At 47.7% G+C, this 23,521-nt stretch overlaps 1 protein-coding gene across 4 annotated transcripts; it reads left to right on the top strand.

Moving 5' to 3' along the window:
* The first annotated feature begins 765 nt into the window (after positions 1–765).
* On the top strand, positions 766–23,194 carry GPR157 (G protein-coupled receptor 157). 4 transcript variants are annotated; one of them, XR_014714487.1, is made up of 5 exons: positions 766–1,626; positions 12,590–12,803; positions 15,297–15,491; positions 18,146–18,415; positions 21,883–23,194. XR_014714487.1 is itself a non-coding variant. In XM_084652062.1 (5 exons), exons 1-4 carry the CDS (start codon positions 1,232–1,234, stop codon positions 18,356–18,358), a joined length of 1,017 nt encoding a protein of 338 aa, XP_084508188.1. In that variant the 5' UTR covers positions 766–1,231; the 3' UTR covers positions 18,359–18,401; positions 21,883–23,194. The 4 variants fall into 4 exon arrangements, 3 of the variants coding, with proteins under 3 accessions (XP_084508188.1, XP_084508189.1, XP_084508190.1); XM_084652062.1 differs by having other exon boundaries at positions 18,146–18,401; XM_084652063.1 differs by having other exon boundaries at positions 18,146–18,381.
* The last annotated feature ends 327 nt before the right edge of the window (positions 23,195–23,521 follow it).

A 23,521-nucleotide genomic window follows, 5' to 3' on the forward strand; every position in this document is an offset into this window, starting at 1 on the left:
ACAGCAACGGGGAAGTTTTCCAAAGAACCTGTTCTGAACTCCAAAAAAATAAAAATAAAAAAAATCTGAACATTTCTTTAAGTGGTTTAAACAGTTGCCACTTGCCATCTAAACTAAGCCAGTGGGAGGGATTTTGTGGAAACCCTCCACCCATAAAAATTAACTTTCAGGCTGGGAACAAGGTACTTTTTGGAAACTGATAAGCGATCCACACAAGAATGGAAGTTCCCTCTTTTGGGTGAGACATAAAACCAAGGTCCAGACCACTGTTGGCCATCGATTCAAGATCTCATGGCACCTTTTTGCAGCACTATCCTCCGCATGGTGGCTAAATTCCAACTTGAGCAAGTACCTGATGCTGCCTGTTAAGCCTTTCCCTTGCCGTTTCAATTTAGACGGTGTAACTCTTTTCACCCGCCATCCCAATACTGTCCTGTGCACTTAGGCCATGTCTCTGGTAGGAAGCTCTGTAGGACCATAGTGTAGATACTGCCTACATTCAGGGAAGGATTTTCCCATTGATGTGGGTAATTCCCCTCCCTAGGTGTGGCAGTAACTATGGACCAACTCTCCTGTTGACCCAGCCACGTCTACACGGGGGGCTAGGTCGGCTTACTTACAGCCCTCAGAGGGGGGAGAATTGTTCACACCCGCAGCTCGGTGCAGGCTTCAGGGAGCGGTGGGGCTCCACCCCAGGGGTGGCTGCACGCCAGCAAAGGAGCCCGGGGCGGAGCCCGGGGCGGACTGGAGGCGGGAGAAGGAAGGAGCCCGGGGCTGGAGGAGAGCGGGGAAGGGACCCAGCGAGCGGCAGGGACGCGGATTCCGTGGCCGGCGCAGGCACGCGTGGCCCGGGCAGGGCTGAGACACGCACCGGCCGCGGGGAGCCGGAGCCAGGCGCTCACAGGAGCGGCGCGGGCCGGGGCCGGGCTGAGTCTCGGCGCTGGGAGCCCGGCAGAACTTTCCTCCCGCAGCCGCCGCGTCCCGGCCGGCCGGGCCCTGGGAGCCGCTTCGCTCCGCCGCCCCCTGGTCCCCTCCCTCCGCTCGCTCCTCTTTCATTTCTTCGTCAGCTGCCTCCCCCTGGGCCGGGCCCCCTTCCCCTGGGCTCTCCCTCCTCTCCTCTCTCGCCCTCCAGCCTTTCCTTCCCCTTCTGCTGACCTCCCCTACCTTCCTTCCTTCCTTCCCCCCACACCCACATCCCCTTCTCTTCCCTTCTCCCCCACCAGCCACCCCTATGCCCCACTCCACCATGCTGATGGGGACCATGCCCCCAACGGAGGTGTACCCCTCTGAGCGGGTCATCGTGCTGGTCTCCTGTGTTCTCTCCTTCCTGGGCTCCAGCCTCCTGGTCTTCACCCATGCCCTTTGGCCGGAGCTCCGAACCCGTCCCCGGCAGCTCCTGCTGTACCTCTCCCTGGCCGACCTCCTTTCGGCTGCATCCTACTTCTACGGGGTGCTGCAGGACTTCAACAGGACCTCGTGGGACTGCGTGCTGCAGGGTGCCCTGTCCACCTTCTCCAACACCAGCTCTTTCTTCTGGACCATGGCCATTGCCTCCTACCTGTACATCACCATTGTGAGGGGCACACCAACGGGCACTGGCCTGCTCTGCTTCTTCCACGTCATGAGGTGGGTGAGTTCTGGTGTTACCCTCATCCCAGGCGCCCACTTCAGCCAAGAAGTGCTGCTGAGAGCCTCTAGACGGGAGTCCCCCTAGTGCCCATCTGTGCCATGGTCCTGGTTGGTGGGTAGGGATGGCTGTTGTGTGTTCCCCACTGCTGCCAGGATTGGTGGTGATGAGCTGCTGGGGACTCAACCTGGTCTCTCCTGAGGCTACTTTGCCCTTCTTTAGCCCCTTTCAAGCCAGGGCTTTGAGGTAATTAACAAATTAAGTGTCTCAATGCCCTGGGGAGGTAGTTCTCATTAAACCCAGATGAGGAAACTGAGGCATGGAGGGATGAAATGACTTGCTCATGGTCATGCAGTGGATCTCTGGCAGAGACAAGGAAAGAACCCAGGAATCCTGGCTCATAGTTCTTACTTTCTCTCCTAGAGTGTCCCACTAGAATACCACATGTACCCAAAGCATGGAGGCGATATTTAGTGCCTCTGCTCCAGTGACAAAGTCCCTCATTTAGAGTGTGTTTACCTAGATCCTTGGTCACCCCACCTCTCTATACTTCCCCTGCACCAGTAATTCAGTAACTGTAGGAGAATGGCAGTTTGAAAGTGAGGAGGCTGCTAGAAAAGCAGTCTGAAGGCTGTTTGGCATATCTGAAGGAAAGCAAGACAAAATAGCTCACGGTTTAACTTGCGCCTGGGTGTTTACTATTTAGCTCGCTGATTTTCCACATCATGTTTAATAAAAGCCTTCATTATGCAATCCGAGCTTGTGTAATCATATGCCACCTCCAAGCTCAGCCTGACAGTGATCCTTTGGTGCTCTGGGCTGCCAGGTTTTTATAATAAATTACATGGAAAAGGATATAGTTTTAAAAAACCCTCCAGGGCAAGCCAAATAGTGGATTTGGGGGTCTTTTTCTTTGTCAAATGCTTCCATCATCTCATACTTACAAACAGCATTATTTTGGAGATGATTGAATGACTTTGTTGTGCCGGTCTAAAAGATAGGCCAGGGAAAACATCAAGCAAGTCTAAGTGTTAAGTAGAGAAGAAAACTGGATTCTTACACTCAGACGATAATTAGGAGCTAGAGCAACATCTGCTTGAGTGGAAGTCAGAGAGCTTGCAAAAGCAGCTTGATAGCTCAGTGAGTATAGCGTGTGACTTACATGATCTTTGCTATTGTATGTTACAGGATGGTGGGGTGCTTTCATTTTGTCTTCAAATAAAAAGAAGGTGGTGGGGTGGGGGTATGGAAACTATGGAGAGAGGGACTGCTAGTGAGAAGGGCAGGTCTAGTGGTTAGGGAATGGGATTAGGAGCCAAGATCCATGGGGCCAAATTCTGCACCGACTTGCATCCCATCAAACTTGATAAGAATGAATGAGTCTCCGCAGAATCTGATCCATTTGTTCTTTTCCTGTCTCTATCAGGGATATATGGGACCCTGGTCTGTGCCTCAGTTTCTCCATCAGTTTAATACTTCCCAACCTAGCAAGGGTGCAGGGGAGGGGAATTGTAAGGATGGATTGATTGTTTGTGCAGCCTGCTAAGAATTCAAGACGTCCCTTGCCACCACTAGGTACTGGGAGGGAGGATTCAGAAGCTGAACTTCCCCTCTTTGTGAACCTTGTTGGGTTTTATTTTCACACTCCATATAGTCAAAATCAATCACCATGTTCTCTATGTCCTAATAAGCGTCAGCAAGATGTCTGGGTATCATTCGGCTCAAACTTTGCTGTGTTCAAAGGACAAGGCAAGTAATTGACATCTAAGTCCTATTATTGGATTCTGCTTCATAATCAGTTGCACACATACAAAATGGGAAATGATTGCCTAGGAAGGAGTATTGCGGAAAGGGATCTGGGGGTCATAGTGGATCACAAGCTAAATATGAGTCAACAGTGTAACACAGTTGCAAAAAAAGCCAACATTATTCTGGGATGTATTAGCAGGAGTATTGTAAGCAAGACACAAGAAGTAATTCTTCTGCTCTACTCCACACTGATTAGGCCTCAACTGGAATATTGTGTCCAGTTCTGGGTGCTACATTTCAGGAAAGAGGTGGACAAATTGGAGAAAGTCCAGAGAAGAGCAACAAAAATGATTAAAGTTCTAGAAAACATGACCTATGAGGGAAGATTGAAAAAATTGGGTTTCTTTAGTCTGGAGAAGAGAAGACTGAGAGGGGACATAACAGTTTTCAAGTAAATAAAAGGTTGTTACAAGGAGGAGGGAGAAAAATTATTGTTCTTAACCACTGAGGATAGGACAAGAAGCAATGGGCTTAAATTGCTGCAAGGGAGGTTTAGGTTGGACATTAGGAAAAACTTCCTAACTGTCAGAGTGGTTAAGCACTGGAATAAATTGCCTAGGGAGGTTGTGGAATCTCCATCACTGGGGATTTTTAAGAGCAGGTTAGACAAACACCTGTCAGGGATGGTCTAGATAATACTTAATTCTGCCTTGAGTGCAGGGGACTTGACTAGATGACTTCTCAAGGTCCCTTCCAGTTCTGTGATTCTATGATTCATAGATGACTCTGCTGACACACTGCTGTGCAGAGCCTGTGAAATATTTTTACAAGCCTTAAAAATCTGCAAGAAGTTGGAGAGAAAACCAGTGCAGCAGCTGCACCAGTGGGGACTTGTTCCCTGCCCTACCTATCATCATCATAATACCTTGTTCTCCTCTTTCCCCTCCCTCCTTTGTTTTCTTTATTGTGACTTGAGAACTTGGCCATAAAAAGAAAAGGAGGACTTGTGGCACCTTAGAGACTAACCAATTTATTTGAGCATAAGCTTTCGTGAGCTACAGCTCACTTCATCAGATGCATACTGTGGAAAATACAGAAGATGTTTTTATACACACAGACCATGAAAAAATGGGAGTACTCCTTTTCTTTTTGTGAATATAGACTAACACGGCTGTTACTCTGAAACTTGGCCATAAAAGTGCAACTTGGGAAGGATGTTGTCTGATTGGTTATTTTTCAAGGCTCCAAAGTCCTATTGCCCAGACTGAATTGTCTTTTGTATACTGTCCAAAATCCCTTATCCAACAGGACAGGTCAAATCTGGAATAGCCACAAACGTCATGTGACGTTTAGATACTGGGGCATGTGGTGAAAAGTAAATTGAATGGAGGGACAGAGGGGGCTGTATAAAGAGAAGATGTTGTGGTTAGGAGTTAAAGATAAGATAAAATCATTAGGATCCTTGAAGCGTGAAAGGGGGTTAATGGTAGATAGCTCACCAAGGCTCTGATCTTGCAGTGCATTTGTGCACAATTGTGCATATTCCCATTAATTTCAGAGAGACTCCATATGGGCAGCTATCTGTCTGTAAGAGTGCATGGCAGGAGTGGGGTTGATCATAGTTAAATTACCCGTCAAAGGGTTGACATTTTTAAAAAGACAAATGCTATCCTGTGGTTGCCTGTGCCTTATGGTGGAAAAAAGAGTTGCAATTCTCTCTTTGACGTTCAATTTAATCAATCCGAGACTTTTTTTTTTTAATTGACGTGCCCCTGTGATGGCGGAATGTGTGCTGGATGGTTTACCCTAGATTTTTCCTCTTAAGGAAGTAGGATTGTTGCTTAGATGAATCTGCCAGACTGGTTTCTTGGTTGTTGACTGAGTAGTAACACATGCTCCGTTTTAGCAGCCAATCTGGGGAGCTCCATCATACGCATTCAGTTTTGTTGTGCTGGGCCTCAAGATGATGGAGTTAATTTTGAGTCTGCTTAAATATTTGGAATGTGCGTTAGTCCCAGTATCCTGGCCACAAAATTCCAAGTTAGTTAATTATGTTCTGGTTCTCTGAATAGCCCACAGAATCTCAACTGGACACAATTTTCTTTGCTTCCTATCCAAAATTGTGTAGTACGGTTGTGTGCTATTAAACAGCTTCTGCTGTCCACCCAGAAGCGGCTGCATGCCTTTGGGGAGCTAAGCAATTAGAGAGAGAGCATGTGTGTATGACTATGTATCCATACATGTCTGCAGCACACTTTGTTATCCTTTCAAATACAGGGCTGTGTAAATGTAAAATACTGTTGTATTACCCATCTGAGATTTCAGTGAAATGGCTCTTAAACTTACTGCGAAAGTACTGATGGCAAAATGTTTTCATGAAGGTGAGATTGTCCATAAACTCTTAAGTGCTGCTGATAACAGGTAAGAAGCTGTTGCACCTTGCTTTGGTTTTATAGGGTAGCTCACCAAAGGCTATTTATTACAGGTGAGGTCAAGTTCAGTGGAAACACATGAACGGTAGTGCTGTAGCGTGTAAATCCTTAGTCACATATCCGTGAAGGGTGCTCCTCCTGGTGACAGAAGGTGATGATGCTCTGATGACACTCAAACCAGATCCACTCCTAAATCTAGAGTAACTAGACTAGGAGACCTCATAGTTGTCCCCAGCTATTGCTAGCTAGCAACGCTGGTGGGAATAGAAAGTGTATTGAGTAGCCCGTGTAGATAGAGGAATAGAATATAAATATTTATTTTCTTCCCAAAGGATCCCAAAGCATTTTACCAATGACATACATGCAGTACAAATGAAATGCAACCACCTCTGAGGTGCGGGGGGGAGCAGCTTGCCAGCCACTGCACACAGCATGTTGTATCGGTAGAGGTGGGGGCCAAAGATACCAGGGCAAATGACTGATTTTATTAAAAAGTGCTGGGTAGTCTTCAGTGTCCATGGAGAGCAGAGAGAACCTTGACTTTTAAGGTCTCCTGAAGAGACTCATGCACCAAACTCCAAGTATTGGCCTCCCCCACTTACATAACCTAAAACTGTGTATGTTTATACAAGCACTCTGGAACTTCAGCAGCCGATGGACCTACCACCAGGTCTGGCAGCCCTATTGGGTGATGGTCTGGGATGCTGTGAAACGAAAGCGGGCCATGAGTGGCAAGATTTGGGTGCAGATCCTGCCAGTCCCAAAGTTCAAGGGTGTGAGGACCCAAACCCTAAGTTTAGGGGAAAGGTTTGGCTCTGGGTTCTGGTTAAGGTGCATCTCTGGATAAAACCCTCTGCAGCTTGTGGCTCCTATTTCCAGAAGCCCAGCCCCCTTTTTTGAGGATGCAAATTTCTGCTCACAAAAAAAAAAGAAAAAAAAAAGAAAATGCACTTGTGGTTTTGTGGCAGCACAAATCCTACCACTTGAACGGGTCGCGGCCGTTCTTGCACAGGCAGCATGCTGCAAATCCTCCCAGGACTTGTAGGAATATAAACCGCTGCATGAAATATGTCAAAAGGAGAACAATTAAACAGCCTGACCCCAGATACTTTTTGGGGGTGGGGGTGGGGAGGAGGAGAGTGTGTGAGGAAACTGAAATGGAAAGCTGAGATGGGAGCTTCTTGTACCCCAAACTCCTCATCCAGTAGGTGTGGCAGGAGCCCTGCAGCAATAATAAGCACCCTAGTGTGTATTAATATTAGCAGTTATCTAATAATAACCGTACTTAGTTCATTGCTTTGATAGCTAGTAATAGCTGGGGACAGTTCTCCTGGGCTAATTTCTCTAAGTCTGAGTGTATCTGCTTTGTGTGTCATCAGAGCATCGCCTTCTGTTACCAAGTTGAGTACCATTTGTGGCTGCATACGTGTCTGTGTATTTACACGCTAAGGCAATACTAATCGGGTGTTGGCACTTCACTGATCAGACGTGTAACAGCCTTTTGTGAGTCCCAATAAAACAACCCAACTTGCAACGATGCTTTATGTCCGTACCTCTCAAAGCACTTCACTGAGGAGGTCAGTATCATTGTCTCCATTTTACAGATGGGGACACTGAGGCACAGAGGAAAAGTGACTTGCCCAGAGTCTCTCAGCAGGCCAGTGAAAGAGCTGAGAATAGAACCAAGTTTCTCCCGGGTTCTAGTCTATTGATCTCACCACTAGGCACCACTTCCAAGTGCTTTACAAATATAAATGAATCCTCTCAGCCCCTGTGAGGTAGGGGAGTGCAGCTATCCCTATTTTACGGATGGGGGAAACTGAGGAATATAGAAATTAAATACTGTATTTTCAGAAGTTCCAGGCACCCCAACTTTGAGTGCTCAGCCCTTCTGAAGACTGGGGCCTAAGAGACTGTTTCCCCAAAAGGGGGAGGAGAGAGGGAGTAACCCAAGCCAGGAATAAAATTCAGTTCTGCTCCCTTTGTTACTGTGCTGTTGGTATGCACCTTGGGTGTGTCCTGTGGCCAACAGCAAAATATCTTCAAATGTATGTGCTAAGGAGTGCCCTGGTAGCCTAGGAATAAACCATTCCAGAATGCGTGCCTCTGTGATCTTCTTGGCTAAGCAGTTGGGAGCTAATCCTGGCATGGACGTGCATGGCTGTAGCAGCTCTAAAAGCAGGGGGGCTGGAACAATTTTTATAGTGGGGGGGGCTGAGAGCCACTGACCTGTACACCCTGTATATGATGGAAACCACTTCAAGGCCGAGGGTGCCGCTGCACCTCCAGCACTGTGACTAAAAGGCCCAATTCAGAACATCGCTTAGTGTCCCAAACCGAAATTTTCCATGCTTAGAAACTGCCAGTGCTTCCCAGTTTTCTGATTTCACACCAGTAGGCACCTGTCTTGCTCTGACCTCTGTTGTTCATTTACTGTTGAATAGCCGGGAAGCTGAATAGTATGGAAAAATATCAAACCCCATTTGCAGTCAGAGCTGGGGTAGTTATTAGTTCTGAATAACAATCAGGAATTTTATTTTTATTTTTTATTTTTCCTGTTCACAAATCAATCCTGATATCTGAAGAAATATTTGCTGACTGCTTTGAATAAACAACTCTTCAGCCTATGGGGTGATTTGTGAACCGTTCTCTCTCCATATTCATGGAGTATGATAGGCCATCTCCGTCACATGGACATGGTATAAATTTTTTGCCTCCTGACTGGATGAGTAAATGTTATAAAATTGGAGAATGATAAAATCGCAAACAACACAAGCTCTGGCAATAATTTTCAGGCAAGTGATCATTCATGCCAAGATGTATGAAACTTCTGGGATTCAACAGACATTTTCACAAACACTCAGCAGTGGTCTGAATACTTCTGAAAAGCCAATGCACGGGGGGATTCCTCCATGTGGAACGTCTTTCTGCAGAAGTATTTTCAAAGGGCAGCATTGGACCAGCTCTATTAGTGCTTACAGCTGCCTGAATCTCTTTCTGAAACATCTGAAGTCTGGTTATCTGCTTCTGCTGTTTGCATTGTACTGCCCCAGTGGATGGCAACCTTGGTGTGGTGGAGTGGCTTGAGTGTGCCCATGATGCTAAGAGCAGTTCCCTCAGGGGTCTCGCACTCCTGGCAGGGTCACCCAAGGTGGCAAAGTTGAAGGTGATGTTCCAGATGAACAGCGATCTCCCCTCCTCCCCCTACCCGCCCCCCCGCAAGTCCTCAACATCAGAACAGGCAGATGAAGAGACCATTTCTCTCAATGGCTGTGAAGGTGGATGAAGGTTGCAGTAGGATGAAGGTCTCCAATCATGGTGGTTTCCTTGCCATTGGATTATGATCCTCCTCCTGCCAAGCACCACGTGGACACTGGTTTGCAACAGTATCTCCATGTTTAAAGAAATCACGCACTGGTACCTTCCGTCCAGATTGGCCCCTTCCCTTGGGAAATGTCTGCCCCAACTGTGAGAAGATCTGCGGATCCACCAGCAATAAAGGGCTGTCGTTTTATAGAAGACCATCATCCTTGAACTCTGAGGGATCGCCAACTGTGGCAAATTCTCATTTTGATGTTTACGGGAGATAATGTGCTGAGCCCAAACCCCAGCTCCAAGCACACCATACCATGATTGATTGATTGATGTTAGACCTGAAGAGAGAAAGTGTGGATGGTTTTGTGGTTAAGGTCCTGGGCTTGAGACTGAGGAGATCTAGATTCAGTTTTCAGCTCTGCCACAGACCCCCTGTGACCTTGGGCAAATCACTTAATCTCTCTGTGCTTCAGTTTCCCATCTGTAAAATGGGCATACAACACATGGGCGTAGTGAAGATAAATTCATTAATATTTGTCAAGCACTCAGCTACTACTGTGATAAGCACCATAGAAAACTCTATATATGTTGCGGGCACTGCTTGCTTTCCGTGTATTAATTATGTGTGGTAGTTATTCCCCCCCAACCCCACCCGCCTACAGCAGTATACTAGGCTTGGAAAAAACGTAGACTGGCTGGTTAGAAAGGACAAGGGATCTGGAATTGATTTTAAGAGCACTGTCCTCCCATAGATCCTTCACTGGGCGTAGCTGCTCAGGATCAGCTGCTAGTAGGATTAAGAACCTAGAAAGATGACTAAGGAAATAGGACATTTGCCTTGTTTTCTTGACATCTGGAGGGGTGTTTATTCTGGGCTTTTGTCGCTGTCAGGCTACTTTTTTCACCTCTTGAGGATCATGTCTACTGCCACCTCCCCAGGCCTTGCAGAGTGGAATAATATGGAAGGGACAGATTTTGTTTCCAAGTAAATGTGGGCTGGCATTGTAGCAATGGAGAGATTCACAGCTAGTTGGATCAGGGGCTAGGCTTGTCCTCTGCACTTTAAGATACTGGGTGGGAGTTGGGGTCGGGGGGAACATTTTATGCTTGTGTCTGTGAATTCCTGTGGTTCTCATTTATGGATTTTTGTGGGCTGCCCAAGGTGTCTCATGACTTCATTTCCCTTCTGTTTTTGGCTGCGGTTATCTACTAGAGATGGTCCTGAAACAACACACTGGCTCTGAACATCCTGACACTTTGGGGATTTCCTCTCTTGGTCTGAACTGTGTACATCAGGCTCATATGCTTATGCTCTCTCATAAATTCCTGTATTTGCCACCAATGCTTGTATTTACCCACCTAAAAAGACACTTACACATTCTGCCTCCTCCAAAACCAACTCCTCCTTCCCAAAGTAGCTACCATGTGGCAATTTTCCAAAGTAGTTGCCCAAAGAAGAAGTAGGATATTGATGCCTTTACTTGACCAATTGGCACTTACGTTTAAGTGCCAATTAGATGTCTACATGCAAGATTTAGGTGCCCAGTGTCATTGCCCATGTTTGAAAACTGGGCTCCAGCTGATTTGCTCTTGAATCAGCTGACTCCGTAGCGTGTTCCAACTGTAATAGATTTTCGTACACACAAGTCCAGGTGCTTGCGTGTTTCAGTGAGAAGAATGGAGAGGATTACTACACATGACTGCAGTTTGGCAGCGAAGTGCCAAGAAAAGAGTTTGGGCTGGCAGAGAGAAAAAGGATGAAAGATTATATTGCTGGTCACCTGCGGTGGTGGTAGGAAATGATAGGTCTCTCTGAGTGACCTGTCTGAGTGTTTATACGCTCCTGTCAGAGTAGGATGGGGAATTGGTGCTGCAAACTGATGCCATGTGGCCAATGCTACAAATTCAGAGCAATAGAAAAATGAAGACTTTTCTTGTCCAAGCCCCCGTTGTTCTTTGGTTGCATGGCAGCTGCAGCTTTGGCTGCTTGGTGATCTTGCACTGACAAAATAAATCTAAAATGCTGCCCTTCTGTTTTGGTAGCATCTTGTACTGGTGGAAATGATTGCACAGGATTCAAAGCAACATGATTAGACCTACTGTTTGCTTAAATCCTTGAAACTGTGGAGAGGATTCTTATGCCATGTGCATCTCAATGGTACCTTCCTGTAGGTCAATAAGCAACATGTCTAGAATCTATCACCCATGGCTTTTCTTTCTATCATCCTCTCCCCAGTGGGGAAGTTGTGTGTATCCTGCCTGCTGAGAGAACCTGGGAGAAAGAAGTATCTGTCCAAGTCACTTAGCTGGAGCCTGATCCTGTATTTGTCATGTAGGCAAAACTCCTGTTTTCACTGTGCATACAGAACTTGAGATCAGGGCCCCTGAAAGATGGCTTCACTGCATGGTCTGTCAGGCACAGGGAGTCTATATTATGATGGCATTGATAGTGGCAGAGCCTGCCTTTGAACAGGACTGTATTCTGTTCACGTATAAACTAGTTCACAATAGGGCTTTTGTGATGCCTGGGCTTCTTGCTGGATCACGTATTCCTGCAGAGCTTAGCTCCTCTCCAGTCATGCAAATCCTGCCTCAAGAATGGTTGATGAGAAATCTCAATGGTTGGCTAAATTTTAGGAGAAGAGAGGGGTGAACCTAACTAGTCAGCTGTAGGAAGGAGTGCATCCGTCCCCTGTTGTGTCAAAGTACTGTGTTCTTTTAAAGTTGCATGAAAGTTTCCTAAATACTACAGTGCTGTGGGCCTAATAAATGCAGGTGAGAAATCAATAGAACTGATCCACCATCCATAGAGTTCCATTTGGAGGATTTAGTTGTCTCTCTCTTTTCCTGCTCTTATTTTTTTCCCAGTGTTTGGATTTTCCTTCCTTCAGATCAAGGATCTGCTGCGCGTTAGACTGTGTGAACTGGAGGAATCGTAGGTCACCTCAGTGATTGTCTCTAGTGACAAGAGGAAATGCCAGGATGTTGGAATTGTTGTAGCCGTACTCTCTGGAACTGAGCAAGCCATGTTACCCTGTTTTTAAAAAAACAACCACCACAAAACCTCTGCTTCAGTCTGACGTCGGGGAAATAAGGAAGTGGAAGAGGAAGCAGGGATGAAATGTCATCGTGTCTCTTTCACACAACTTCCAGGGTAGAAAGAGCCCAGCTCCGAGAATAGATTAATTGGGACATCTCCAGCTGTTGTGCAGGTCCTGAGATGGAATTAAATTGGGAAGGGTGTTGGCATGCATTGTGCCTTACTGCGCCTTGGGGTTCCCATGCATGCTGACTGGATTTCCCAGCTGTCCAGGTGCTGGAGTCACCAGCTGATTATCCAAGGAGACTTCACTGTCCTCAGTGCTGAGGGTTTTGCTTACTGTCTGTGACCTGTTCCCCGTTCTTCACTGTGTGGTGACGGTGAACTGAACTGTGTCCTCTTCCCCCTCCCATTCTCTCTTCTCAGCTGGGGAGTCCCATTTGCCATCACAGTGGCTGCTGTCGCTCTGAAGAAGATTGGCTATGATGCATCAAACGTCTCTGTGGGCTGGTGCTGGGTCAACCTGCAAGCGGCAGATCGGGTCCTGTGGATGCTGTTGACAGGGAAGTTGTGGGAGCTGCTGGCATATGTGATCCTACCAGTCCTTTACATCCTCATCAAGAAGCACATCAATAGAGCGGTTGGTACCCTGGCTGCTTTTGCTTTATATAAGGCTGACTTATGATATCACTAAGGCTCTCAAGGCATGCTATCCACTACATAGATTGGAACCGCTTCGCCCATCCCTGAAATGCAACCACCTCTGGGGAGCATCAGTGCACAGCACCACTACCCAGTGACTTAGCATGAGATGAACCTGGCACCTATTTAAAAACTGTAAAGGGTAGGGGACGTGAAAAGGTAGAATGTAAATATTGGAGTAGGGCATTGGGGGCAAAATCCAGATCTAGTGTAATCGAAGGCCACTTTAGTGGAGTTGATCCACCTACACTAGGCCTGAATTTGCCCCCTGGGGGGCGGTGTAAAACATCCTTAGCCTGGCAAAAAGTGCTGTAGGATCTTGAGAGGCTGCTTTGTGCTAGGCACTGGATACACACACCTAATAAAAAATTTAGCTCCTGCCCCAAAGATCTTTCAATGTATACAACAAATAAAAATGAAATCCTGGTGAGCATAAGAACTCAGAGGGCCAGGTTAGCACTTGAGCAATGTGGAAATATAAACCTAAACTATGCCACAGTGGCAGGACACAGGGACCTCCAGAGGACAAATTCCTATATTTCCCCTAAATTATGGATTTTAAAAAAGCCAACCCTAAAAATGTCATCTTCCTCTGGCCACCAGTCACATGTGCTTGTCAGGGTGATAATTAGAGAGAGCAGACAGCTAAGGGATTGGTTAGGCTAGACATTCAGAAGGTGGGATGTTTCTCCCGCCCGACTCTAATGAGGAAACCTGGCTTGCCGTCTCCCAAAGAATGGCTGGTTTTCCTGCCATGAGACCAGGCATCACCTGGTCACGTCTGTATTGGAAACACTGGGGAATATCCTCAGTGCCTGGAGGTCTAGGAAGAGGAGTCTGAGAAGATTCATGGCTGTTTATCACCTGTTGCCCATCTCTGAACTAGCTGGGACTCTGTGTTCTATCAAAGACGACAGTGTGACTGTCTGGAAATCCAATCTGCCCCTTTCCCCACCCGTCTGTTCTGTGCCAGAGACTTTCAGGCACTGTCCTCTCCCTCATGTGCCCCGGGCTCTGATTGCTCTGCAGGAAGGGAGCTGAACACAAGCGGTTGTCAAAGCCGATTCTTGTAATTGGTTTCCGAGGGCTAGAGGCAGCAGCATGCTGGGCCATCTGGACTGCAGCTTTTCTCCCTTCTCCTGAGCTTTCCCCTGTAGCTTGGAACTGTGCTGAGCCTGATAGCCCAAGGACTGCGGTCTCACAGCTCTCCTCCAGCCCCCGGGGGGCGGTCTGCCACTTCCAAGGAACAGCGATAAATAACCTTCCCTCCCTGCTGCGGCAGCTTGTTTAGTCAGTGCTGGTTTTGGAGTGCCTTATAAGCCAGCGTGGGTTTGCGACATGTGCTCTCTTGTGATTGTGAGAGCAGCTGTGTTAGGACAGGAATGCAGAATGCTGGCAGGTTGTATTCTTTCCCGAGAGAGTCTTGTACCCCTATAGAAATGGCTGGGGCTTTACTGATGGCCCTTGGAGGGGGTCTAACTCCCAGCTGCCCTGTGAGGTCCATCTGTGTGTGATTGCACCGAGCTTTTCTGGGGCAATGGCCTTTTGCTGGCAGGACTGCTAGCAGTGGGAGGAGCAGGAGGAATGGGGGTTGGGGGAAGGGAAGGGTATAAAATTTTATACGCTATGCAACACATGTGAGAGGGAGGAGGAGTTTTCAGCGGGACACCTGTGCTGGGTTTTGAGAGGTGTCAGTTCAGTGGCTTTCTGCTCATTTCACCAGCTGAGAATCTGGCCCTTAATCTCTTGATTTCCCGCTCTGTAAAATGGGGATAATCCTTCCCTGCCTCACACACATAAGCGCATGGATACTACAGTGGTGTGGTTATGCAAATACCTGAATAGACGGTTAGTCCTCTGGAGACCACAGAAGCAATAATAATTAATACTTTGCTCTTTATAGTTGTTTTTTATCTGTGGATCTTGGTTTTATAAAAGCAGGCTGAGATTACCCCTATTTCACAGGCACGTACAGATTAAGTGACTTGCCAAAGGCCATGCAGCAACACAGTGGCAGAGCCAGGAATGGTCCCCAGGTTTCTCAACAATCCGTGAACCTATTTTGTAACGCATTACTGATGTTTACGTTGCTATAGCTGTGATTGTTCTTAATTATATAGCAACCTAGGTGTACGTGGTGCTCACGTAGAATACTGAAAAAGTTGAGGTGTCCCATTCTGCCCTCCTTTACATCTGGGTGGCCCTCTTGGAATTTGGCCCAAAATCTGTGTTCCAAAGAACAGAGAGAACAGCTAGGCTGGAGTCCAACCTGGGCAGTCTCTGTCCGGCTGGGGCATTCCTTTGGCTGAGGGTGTAGCAGTGGGCAGAATGCAAAGGGTTAATTGTCTTTGGCAAGAAGCCACCAGCGTGAGCATTTGCAATAACCTAGTATTGGAACTTCAGAGTCTTTCATTTTTTCTTTCCTTCGAAGCATGCGGCACTCTCTGAATATCGCCCCATACTAGCCAGGGCTCCTGCCTTTCAGCCCAGGACTTCCATAGCAGATAAGAAATTGATCCTCATCCCTCTCATTTTCATCTTCCTCCGCATCTGGAGCACTATCCGATTCATCCTGACCCTCTGCAGCTCCCCTGCCGTGCAAAATCCAGTCCTGGTGGTCCTGCATGTAAGTACCTGCTGGTCACTGCACTCCCCTGACAGGTCCATATGGGAGATGGGGCGGGTGAGAAGTGATGGGCTTGCCCATGTCTGAGACATGCAGTTCTTGGTCCCTACCATTTTCGGGGCTAGATGTAACAGTGCAGGGACTTAGAGAACGGCCTGCATGATTTGTGTGTGCCACAAGCAAAGACTTCATGCTGGACCAAGATCATAGAATCATAGAAATGTAGGGCTGGGATGGGACCTCGAGAAGTTCAGCCCCCTGCTCTCTGGCAGGACCAAACAAAACTAGACCATCCCTGGCAAGCTTGTGTCCAACCTATCTTTAAAACCCCCTCAACAGAGGGGATTCCACAAGCTCCCATGTTAAGCTCTGGAATAAGCTTCCTACTCTTATAGTTCAGAAATTTTTTCCCAATATCTAACCTAAATCTCCTGGCTACTGATTAAGCTCATTACTACTTGTCCTACCTTCAGTGAGCACTGAGAACAATTGATCACAGTCTTCTTTATAGCAGCCTTTAACATATTCAAAGACTGTTATCATATCCCTCCTCTGTCTCCTTTTCTCAACACTAACCCTGCCCAGTTTTTGTAACTTTTCCTAATAGGTCAGATTTTCTAAATCTTTTATCATTTTTTTGTTGTTGTTGCTCTCCTCTGAATACTCTCCAGTTTGTACAGATCTTTCCCAAAGTGTGGGGCCCAGAATTGGACACACTACTCCAATTGAGGCTTTTCTCTTGTTCTCACTGACTGCTGTGCACAAGCCATATAATTTTCTATAAGCAAGAGAGTGTACAAAGAAAGGGTTAGTGTGTGATTCTCCCAGTTCCTTTTTACAAAGGCACCTGGGGTGCGGGGCAGATGTCCGTTTCTTTCTCTGAAATAGACCACGCTGTGACTCATTATCCTAAACCAGCATTTCCTAAAGCGGGGGGTGATCCGTCGGGGAGAGCTAGTCAGGGGGCACAGATGCACCTCTGCTTTCCTTTTTAAAAATCTTCCTTCAAAATGTGACCCGGGTATAACCGATGCAGCAGATGTCTGCCTGTGTTTGCAGAGAGCCTGAAACAATAGCTCAGAGATGTGGGCTGCCCCATTCTGTTCAGAGGGCCAGGATGACATACTTTAAATCTCAAAATGGTTAACTAGTCCACTGCTCATCAAAGCAGGGAAGAAAGGAGAGGAAGGGTCATATTCTGAAGATCTATACAAGATAGTCCAGTGTTTCTCAAAGTGAGGGCAATGTCCCCATGGATGGGCAGGGCTTGGAAAATGAATCCATTAAGATGGGTAGCTGTCGAGCAACACAGCAGAGTTGCAGAGGATGGACGTGATTGATTTTCCTGACAGGTGGGGAGTTCAGCTCCCACAATTTTGGGCAGTGCTGTCCTGAACAATATTTCCTCCCTCTAACGTAACATTCCAGACTTGTGTGGTTCTGCGGAACGTGTCTCAACGTTGCTATGGATCAGCAAAGCCTTTTTTTATCCCTGTGGTGGAGCAGCTTCGTGGCGGATATTTTTGCTAATCCCTTTATAAGTCACATAGACCCCACTCCTGATTGGCGCTAATGCCTGGGGAGCCCTGTTGCCAATGGATGGAGGGAGGAAAACCAACAAACGTGATTAAAAATCGAATGCTGCCGCATCAAAAAATGCCCTGCCCAGGAGCAGCCGTTTCAGCAGCATCTAGTGGCCAGAGGGGCAAACTGCAGCCAAAAAGTGTTTTCCCCCTGTCCCAGCTGCTAAGGATGCAGCGCGAGATCCATGTCGTAGGCTAGAAACTCGGTGACCGTCTCTCCCGGAATGGGACTGTTGGTTCTAACGGAATAGAGCTGAACTTCTCCTGGGTGCCAATGTCTCGCATTCAAGGAGCTGGATGGAGGTGCTCACATTTCAAACAGAAAGAGGATCTGAGATATTGCCTGCATGAGCTGCTACTCGGCTTTAGGGAGTTCCAAAGCCAGGCTATTTTTGGCTTGGTTTATGGCTTTGCTGTTGTTTGAGCCGACCCTCCATTAATACACAGATATGACACGTTCTGTAAAGCAAGGGTCTTGTGAAATGGAATGGCCTTAATTTTCCTATCCCCGGTCTCTTTCTATCCCCCCTCTCTTTTTTTCCTCTCCATCTCTTGACTCATCTTTCATGTCTGGGTATCTGACCAGCTCTCACTCTTTTATTAAACATTCCTGTTTACTTTACTGTCTCAACCTTTTTTCCTCTTTTTCTCTCCCTGCCTCTGCTCTTTCCTGGTCTCTCCTCCCCAGTGTCTTTTTCTCTCCCTCTGTTTTCTGACTCTTCCCCACCATTTCTCCATAGCCCTATGCCCTGGCCTCTCTTAGGGTGGGCCCAGAGCACAGGTTGTCTTTGCCCTCCTAAAGTGGGTGATGGCTTTGGAGGGACAGTGACTGTGGGGATATTCCCTTCCAAATGCAGGTGAGTTGTCTGTCTTTCCTGACTGCTTAGGGGCTTGGTTTTCTTTTTGGTGCAGGGATGATGTCCCAGACCCTCGTCCTCTCAAGGCTATAACCCTCTGCTCTGCCAGTTCAGTGACTGTCTTGGCCTAGTTTAGCATCTGATTGCTTCTGGGATGGGGGAGAGACACCTCCTGCAACTGCTTGGGGCTAATTTTCACTTTCTGCCCTTGCAGGGAATTGGGAACACGTTCCAGGGAGGCGCCAACTGCATCATGTTTGTCCTCTGCACCCGTGTGATCCGGACCCGGCTGCTCTCTTCCCTTTGCTGTGGTCACTACGGAGGCTTGCGTCAGTCTTTGCAGAGGCTAGAGAGGGGTTACCAGGATGCCGAGCCCCCCATGAACACACAGGCTGAACAGACGGAGGCCGAATTCGCAAGCACCTGAGCCTTGAATCTCCACGTCTGAGTGTGAGATTCCGTCGTTCTTGGTAAAGGTTTAACTGTGAGTGCTGCCTGTGCACAGCTGAGTTCCTGTAGTCGGGGTAATTGCCATGGGTGGCCCGGAGGCAGAGGAGGAAAACAACAGCGAGCTTCATTAAGAGAGATGAATTCAGCTGCCAGAGCGAGAGAAGAGAATTCCAATGCGGCTGGTTCTGCAGCACTCCTGCAGGATAACTGTCCATCTCTGGGTGTTTTACAAGCATCAGTGAATTGATTCACACATGGCCTCTGTCAGACAGAGAAGTATGGAAAATGGGGAAACAAGGCACAGAGGCAGTTGGTGGTGCAGAGGGAATAGAAGCTGTATCTCTTGACCCTTTAGCCGCCCAATCACGTCCCCCCATATATCAATTGACAACGCATGCAGCCGAGTATAGATAGGGATCTGTGGTTACTGCCATTGCCTGCCTATCTGTGGTACATATATGGCCCCCGTTTCCTTAGTAACTGAGTACCGTGCACTCTTTATTCTATTTATCCGCACACTATCCTTGTGAGGTTGGGAAGTAGGGCAGTGCTATTAGTCCCACTTCACAGAGAGGGAGATTAGGCACAGAGAGGCTAAGTGACTTGCCCAAGGTCACTCAAGACTGTAGCAGAGTAGGGACTTGAGCCCTGGTCTCCCAGGTCATAAATTAGTGTCCTAATCCCTGGACCATCCTTTCTCAAACTGCCTGGCTATGTTAAGAGTCCTGTTTCCATTTTGAGGTGTAGCCCAGCAGGAACATAATGCAGAGCTGGGAGAGTGCTAAGACTTTGCCCATATGATGAGAGCTGTGTGGTAGGAGTCTGAATATCACAGTGTTGGATGGAACAGATTCTGGCAAAGCCCTCTGACTTCAATATGGAGCTGCAGCCCATGGAGACAACAGGTCCCATGGTGCCATGTTTAATCTGCTCAGATCCAGGTGGCTCCCTGCGCATGGTAGTCTCTGCAAAAGTAGCTGCAAGCCTTGCAGCGTTCCCTGACCTGTATTGGCCCTTCAGGGTACACTCCCACCACCATTAGTGCAGAGGGGTGAACCTGAAAAAGGCAGCGGTCTTTCTAGAGTCACTGTGAGCAGCTGGAGGTGCATGGCGGTTGGTGAACACTGGGTGTTACGCACGAGGGAGGGACATGACATATCTTTGGGTGAGCTCCTGCCACCTGTTTTTCCTCCTTGTTCTCTCCTGATACAAACGCAAGGCTTGGAAAAGCAGAGCAGGATTTTGCTTCCTACTCACATGTGTTTTTAAAAAAAACTATTTGTAATCAGCTTTTGCAGAAAATTAGCAACACATGAGCTGTCGGGGGGTGGGGAAGGGGCAGAGGGCAGCAGCCCAACTCCCGTTGCTCCATGCACACAGCTGTTCAGAGACAGCTCTCATTAGTGTAACTAATATTAGACCTGAGCACATGGCGGTCAAATGATCTAGCGACCACCCAAGGTCTAATCCTGGCTGGGAGGATGAATTAGGGTGTGGCTTGGCGTAAAATCTTTAAACGAAGTGCACGTGGGAGATTGGCGACGGTATTATTCTGTATCCCAGTAATGCCTCAACTTCCTGCTGGGGGGGGGGGGGAGATGCTGTTGGGCCACATGCTGCATAGACATATAGGAAGGCAAAGGCCGTGCTCCAATGAGCTTACAGTCGTTCTTGCTACGTCACCAGGGTGTTGAGCGGCTGACTCGGTTAATATTCGTAAAGCATGGGGAAGGTGCATTCATGTAAGTATTATGGGCAGATCACTTTTAGATAGGGTTCCCACCTTTGAAATGCAAAAAAACCAGCACCCCTCCCACCCAAGACAAGCCTACTGCAACCCCAACCACAAGGCAACTTCGCAACCCCGGCCCCTTCAACAGCTATTTATAGTATCTAGAGCAGTGGTCTCCAAAGTGGGGAGCGCGCACCCCAGGGGGTGCGCAAGACCATCCCTGGGGGTGTGCGGCAGGAGGAGCACCGGCGGCAACAGCGCTCCTGGACCTTTGATTCTTCGGCAGCCCGTCGGCGGCAGCTCGGCTCTCTTCCCGCTCTGTCTTCGGCGGCAGCTCAGCTTTCTTCCTGCTCCGTCTTCGGCGGCCCACCGGCAGCAGTTGGCCCTGGGGGTGCGCGATCCAAAAAGTTTGGAGACCACTGATCTAGAGAGAGAACACATATAGATAACCTCACCCGTGTTCTCTCGTGACTCAAACCTTCTCACACACCCGCGCAGTGTGCTTGCGTGTTGGTGGGCAGACAGCTGCTGTATTTTCAGCCGTTTGCATCTGTTATTTCTAAACTGCAAAAGTGGGAACACTGCAGCATCTTCAGCTGAGCACAAAAACTGTTGACGTTCGATATCCCAGGGTAGTGGGATGATGAGGCAAATGTTTAGACCTATGTAAAAAAATAAAAACCCCAGCAGATTAAATTATTTTTCTGGCAACGGGCAAATCCATAAAAAAGAAACCGGCCCGGCCAGTCAAATACGAGCCAGGTGGTAACTCTATTCACAGTGTATGTATGCACAGCAGCTGGGAGGTGTGACTGCAGCATGAACAGACTTACCTGCAGTAGCTTTGATCTAGCTAGCTGGAATAACAAGAGTGGCATGGGCTAGGTGCCAGAGTATATACCCAGGGTCCCGGGCAGGGTTATGCTCAAGCAGCTAGCTCTGGGTGCCATGACTTCACTACTAGTGTTAGTCGAGTTGACTAGATCAAAGCTAGCTCAGGTAAGTCTGTACCTGCTGCAGTCACACCTCTGATTGCAGCGTAGACAGATCCTTAGAGCTCTGTCCTGCAAACAGAAGCATCTATTACCTTGATAACGAGCAAGTAACCAGCCCAGTACCTAAACCTCATGTTGCCAACCGTGAACATTGCACGTGACTTGATTAATGGCAACTACAGTTTCCTTTCTTATAGAGGGGGAGAGACTAGGCATTAAAACTGAAATTAAACCCTTGCTTCATTTGAATCTTTTGAAGCTGCTCTCAGAAGAGGAAATAAGAATTCTGATAGTCACCAAGATACTTTTTTTAAATGCAGCAAAACCACCTTCTCTCTCAATTCCTCTTTCCATATAACTCCAAAGGAAGATTGAAAAAAAAGCTGGGTTTGGTTAGTCTGGAGAAGAGAAGGCGGCCGGGGAGGGGAGGGGAGGGGAGCGGGGGAGAGAGATAAGTCTTCAAGTACATAAAAGGTTGTTATAAGAGGAGGGTGACAAATTGTTCTCCTTATCCAGTGAGGACAGAACAGGAAGCAATGGGCTTAAATTGCAGCAAGGGAAATTTAGTTTAGGCATTAGGAGAAACTTAACTGTCAGGGTAGTTAAGCACTGGAACAAATTACTTAGGGAGGCTGTGGGCCAGTCTGTTTGTGGAGACACAGCCTTCCCTACCCGGCCCTCCATACAGTTTTGCAACCCCGATGTGGCCCTCGGGCCAAAACGTTTGCCCACCCCTGTCCTAGATCTTAACCTGTTTGCTTTTGTTTTGAACAGGTAACTGAATTACCACCAAGTGCCTATAGAGGGAGCTAGAGGCATGAGGAAAAGGAACTCCCACTTGAACAATTAACGTGCAGGCAACGACTGAGAGCGTCTTTATGGAAAACTCGCTCCATGGAATTCAGATGCCAGCTGCCTTAGCTCTTCTCTCAAGATTTCCGGGAATGTGCTACCGGGTCACACTTTAACTTCCAGTCTCATACCCATGCCCCTTCTGCAGAAGTTTACAAATGGTTCCTGGGTTCTGATTTTCTATTTTACTAAGAGGATTTCTCACCGTGCGGCTGGAGTGGGGGAAAATCCACAACGTTCTGAAAACTCCAGCATTTTCTGAGGGGAAGCACCTTGGATGTGTGATCAATTTATCACCTGTTTCATGAGGCCTTCAAGGGGGCTCCTGCTCTTCTATGCTTCAGATGGTGGATGAGGGACAATAACTTGGCAAAGTCTTTCTTGGTTCTCCTTGGGGTGGGGATGTGTCTTGGATGTTTTGCTCCTTTTTCGGTGTCACAGCAGCTCATCTTCCTTCTGGATTTGGGATGTGAATGAGCTTGGGTGGCCGCTTGACTAAATCATGGCTCTGTGGACAGTTTGGTACTGAGGGTAGGTAAGTGGGTGAGTGTATCAACCCGGCCATCCAGCGAGAACAGCCCCTGAAGGGGACAGCATGGACATATGGACACATTTTGCTGCACAAATCCTAAATCCAGATTTTCCTCCTTCCAAGGCACTGTCTGTTTTTATTAATGCTCCCCTTCTCCCACCGTGGTTTTTAAAATCACAGCTTGGGCTTTAGGAGATGCCATCCCTTTTAGAACACATCCTGTTTACAGATCCTCAGCTATCCTTTCCTGGTGCACTTCCAAAACCTTTGTCTTTTTAACAAAGTCCTCACCGGATTCCTGTCTCTGTATGGACAGCGGTCTCCTTCTGGTGCATTTTTTTTTTATGGAGATGTTGTTATTCAGTGTGTGATAACGGCACAGATTGGTCTGCCAACACCTCTCCAGCCTGGGTTGGGGGAGGAGAGAGATTGTGTGACAGTGTTTTACAAGTTCGCAGTGTGTCTGTAATTTAACAAATGATTGTCTAAGGCATGTGCAGGGTGACTAAGCACAAGTCTTCCATGCCAATTGTAGATGTTGCTCTTCCCGATTGTTTTTACTCGGATATCAAGCTCTGACCAGCATGGGGAGCAACCTGCTGAGCTGTGTGTGTGTGGGTTGGTTGATGTCACTTGGAATGTCCACTGCTCTCTTGGTATAAAATTAAAGGCAGCATCGCCTGTTATCAAGGGTGCACAGCACTTCCCTTTTAAGTGTCTGGTTTTGGTTGCTTTATAACTTTGCCACGCTTTAACCATTGGGGTTGAAATTTTCCATGCCGTGTGTCTGCCTCGGGTTGGTTTGTGAGTTTCAGTCAACATGATTTAGCCATTGCCAAGAATGAGGTGGGGGGGAGAGGGGCGAGACGTTGCTCAACGTTTTTAAAAAAAAAATTCTGGTGCCCTTTCTCCTGAGATGTTCCAGTGTCCCCATGTTTTGCAGAAGAGACTTGAAATGCAGTGAAGGGGTGGCCATGGGGCCAGTGAGGCCAAGTTCTGAGCCTTTGAAAATCTCAGCTCATGCGTGGG

Source organism: Lepidochelys olivacea, assembly GCF_965140295.1.
Source record: "Lepidochelys olivacea isolate rLepOli2 genome assembly, chromosome: 18".
In the NCBI taxonomy this organism is placed as follows: Eukaryota; Metazoa; Chordata; order Testudines; family Cheloniidae; genus Lepidochelys; species Lepidochelys olivacea.

Bases quoted from the DNA above. Each gene is read 5' to 3' on its own strand.
- GPR157 (XM_084652062.1), top strand. From the start codon at position 1,232: ATGCCCCACTCCACCATGCTGATGGGGACCATGCCCCCAACGGAGGTG. The intron at 1,627-12,589 runs GTGGGTGAGTTC...CTCTCTTCTCAG, and splicing joins TGCTTCTTCCACGTCATGAG to CTGGGGAGTCCCATTTGCCA. The intron at 15,492-18,145 runs GTAAGTACCTGC...CTGCCCTTGCAG, and splicing joins CAGTCCTGGTGGTCCTGCAT to GGAATTGGGAACACGTTCCA.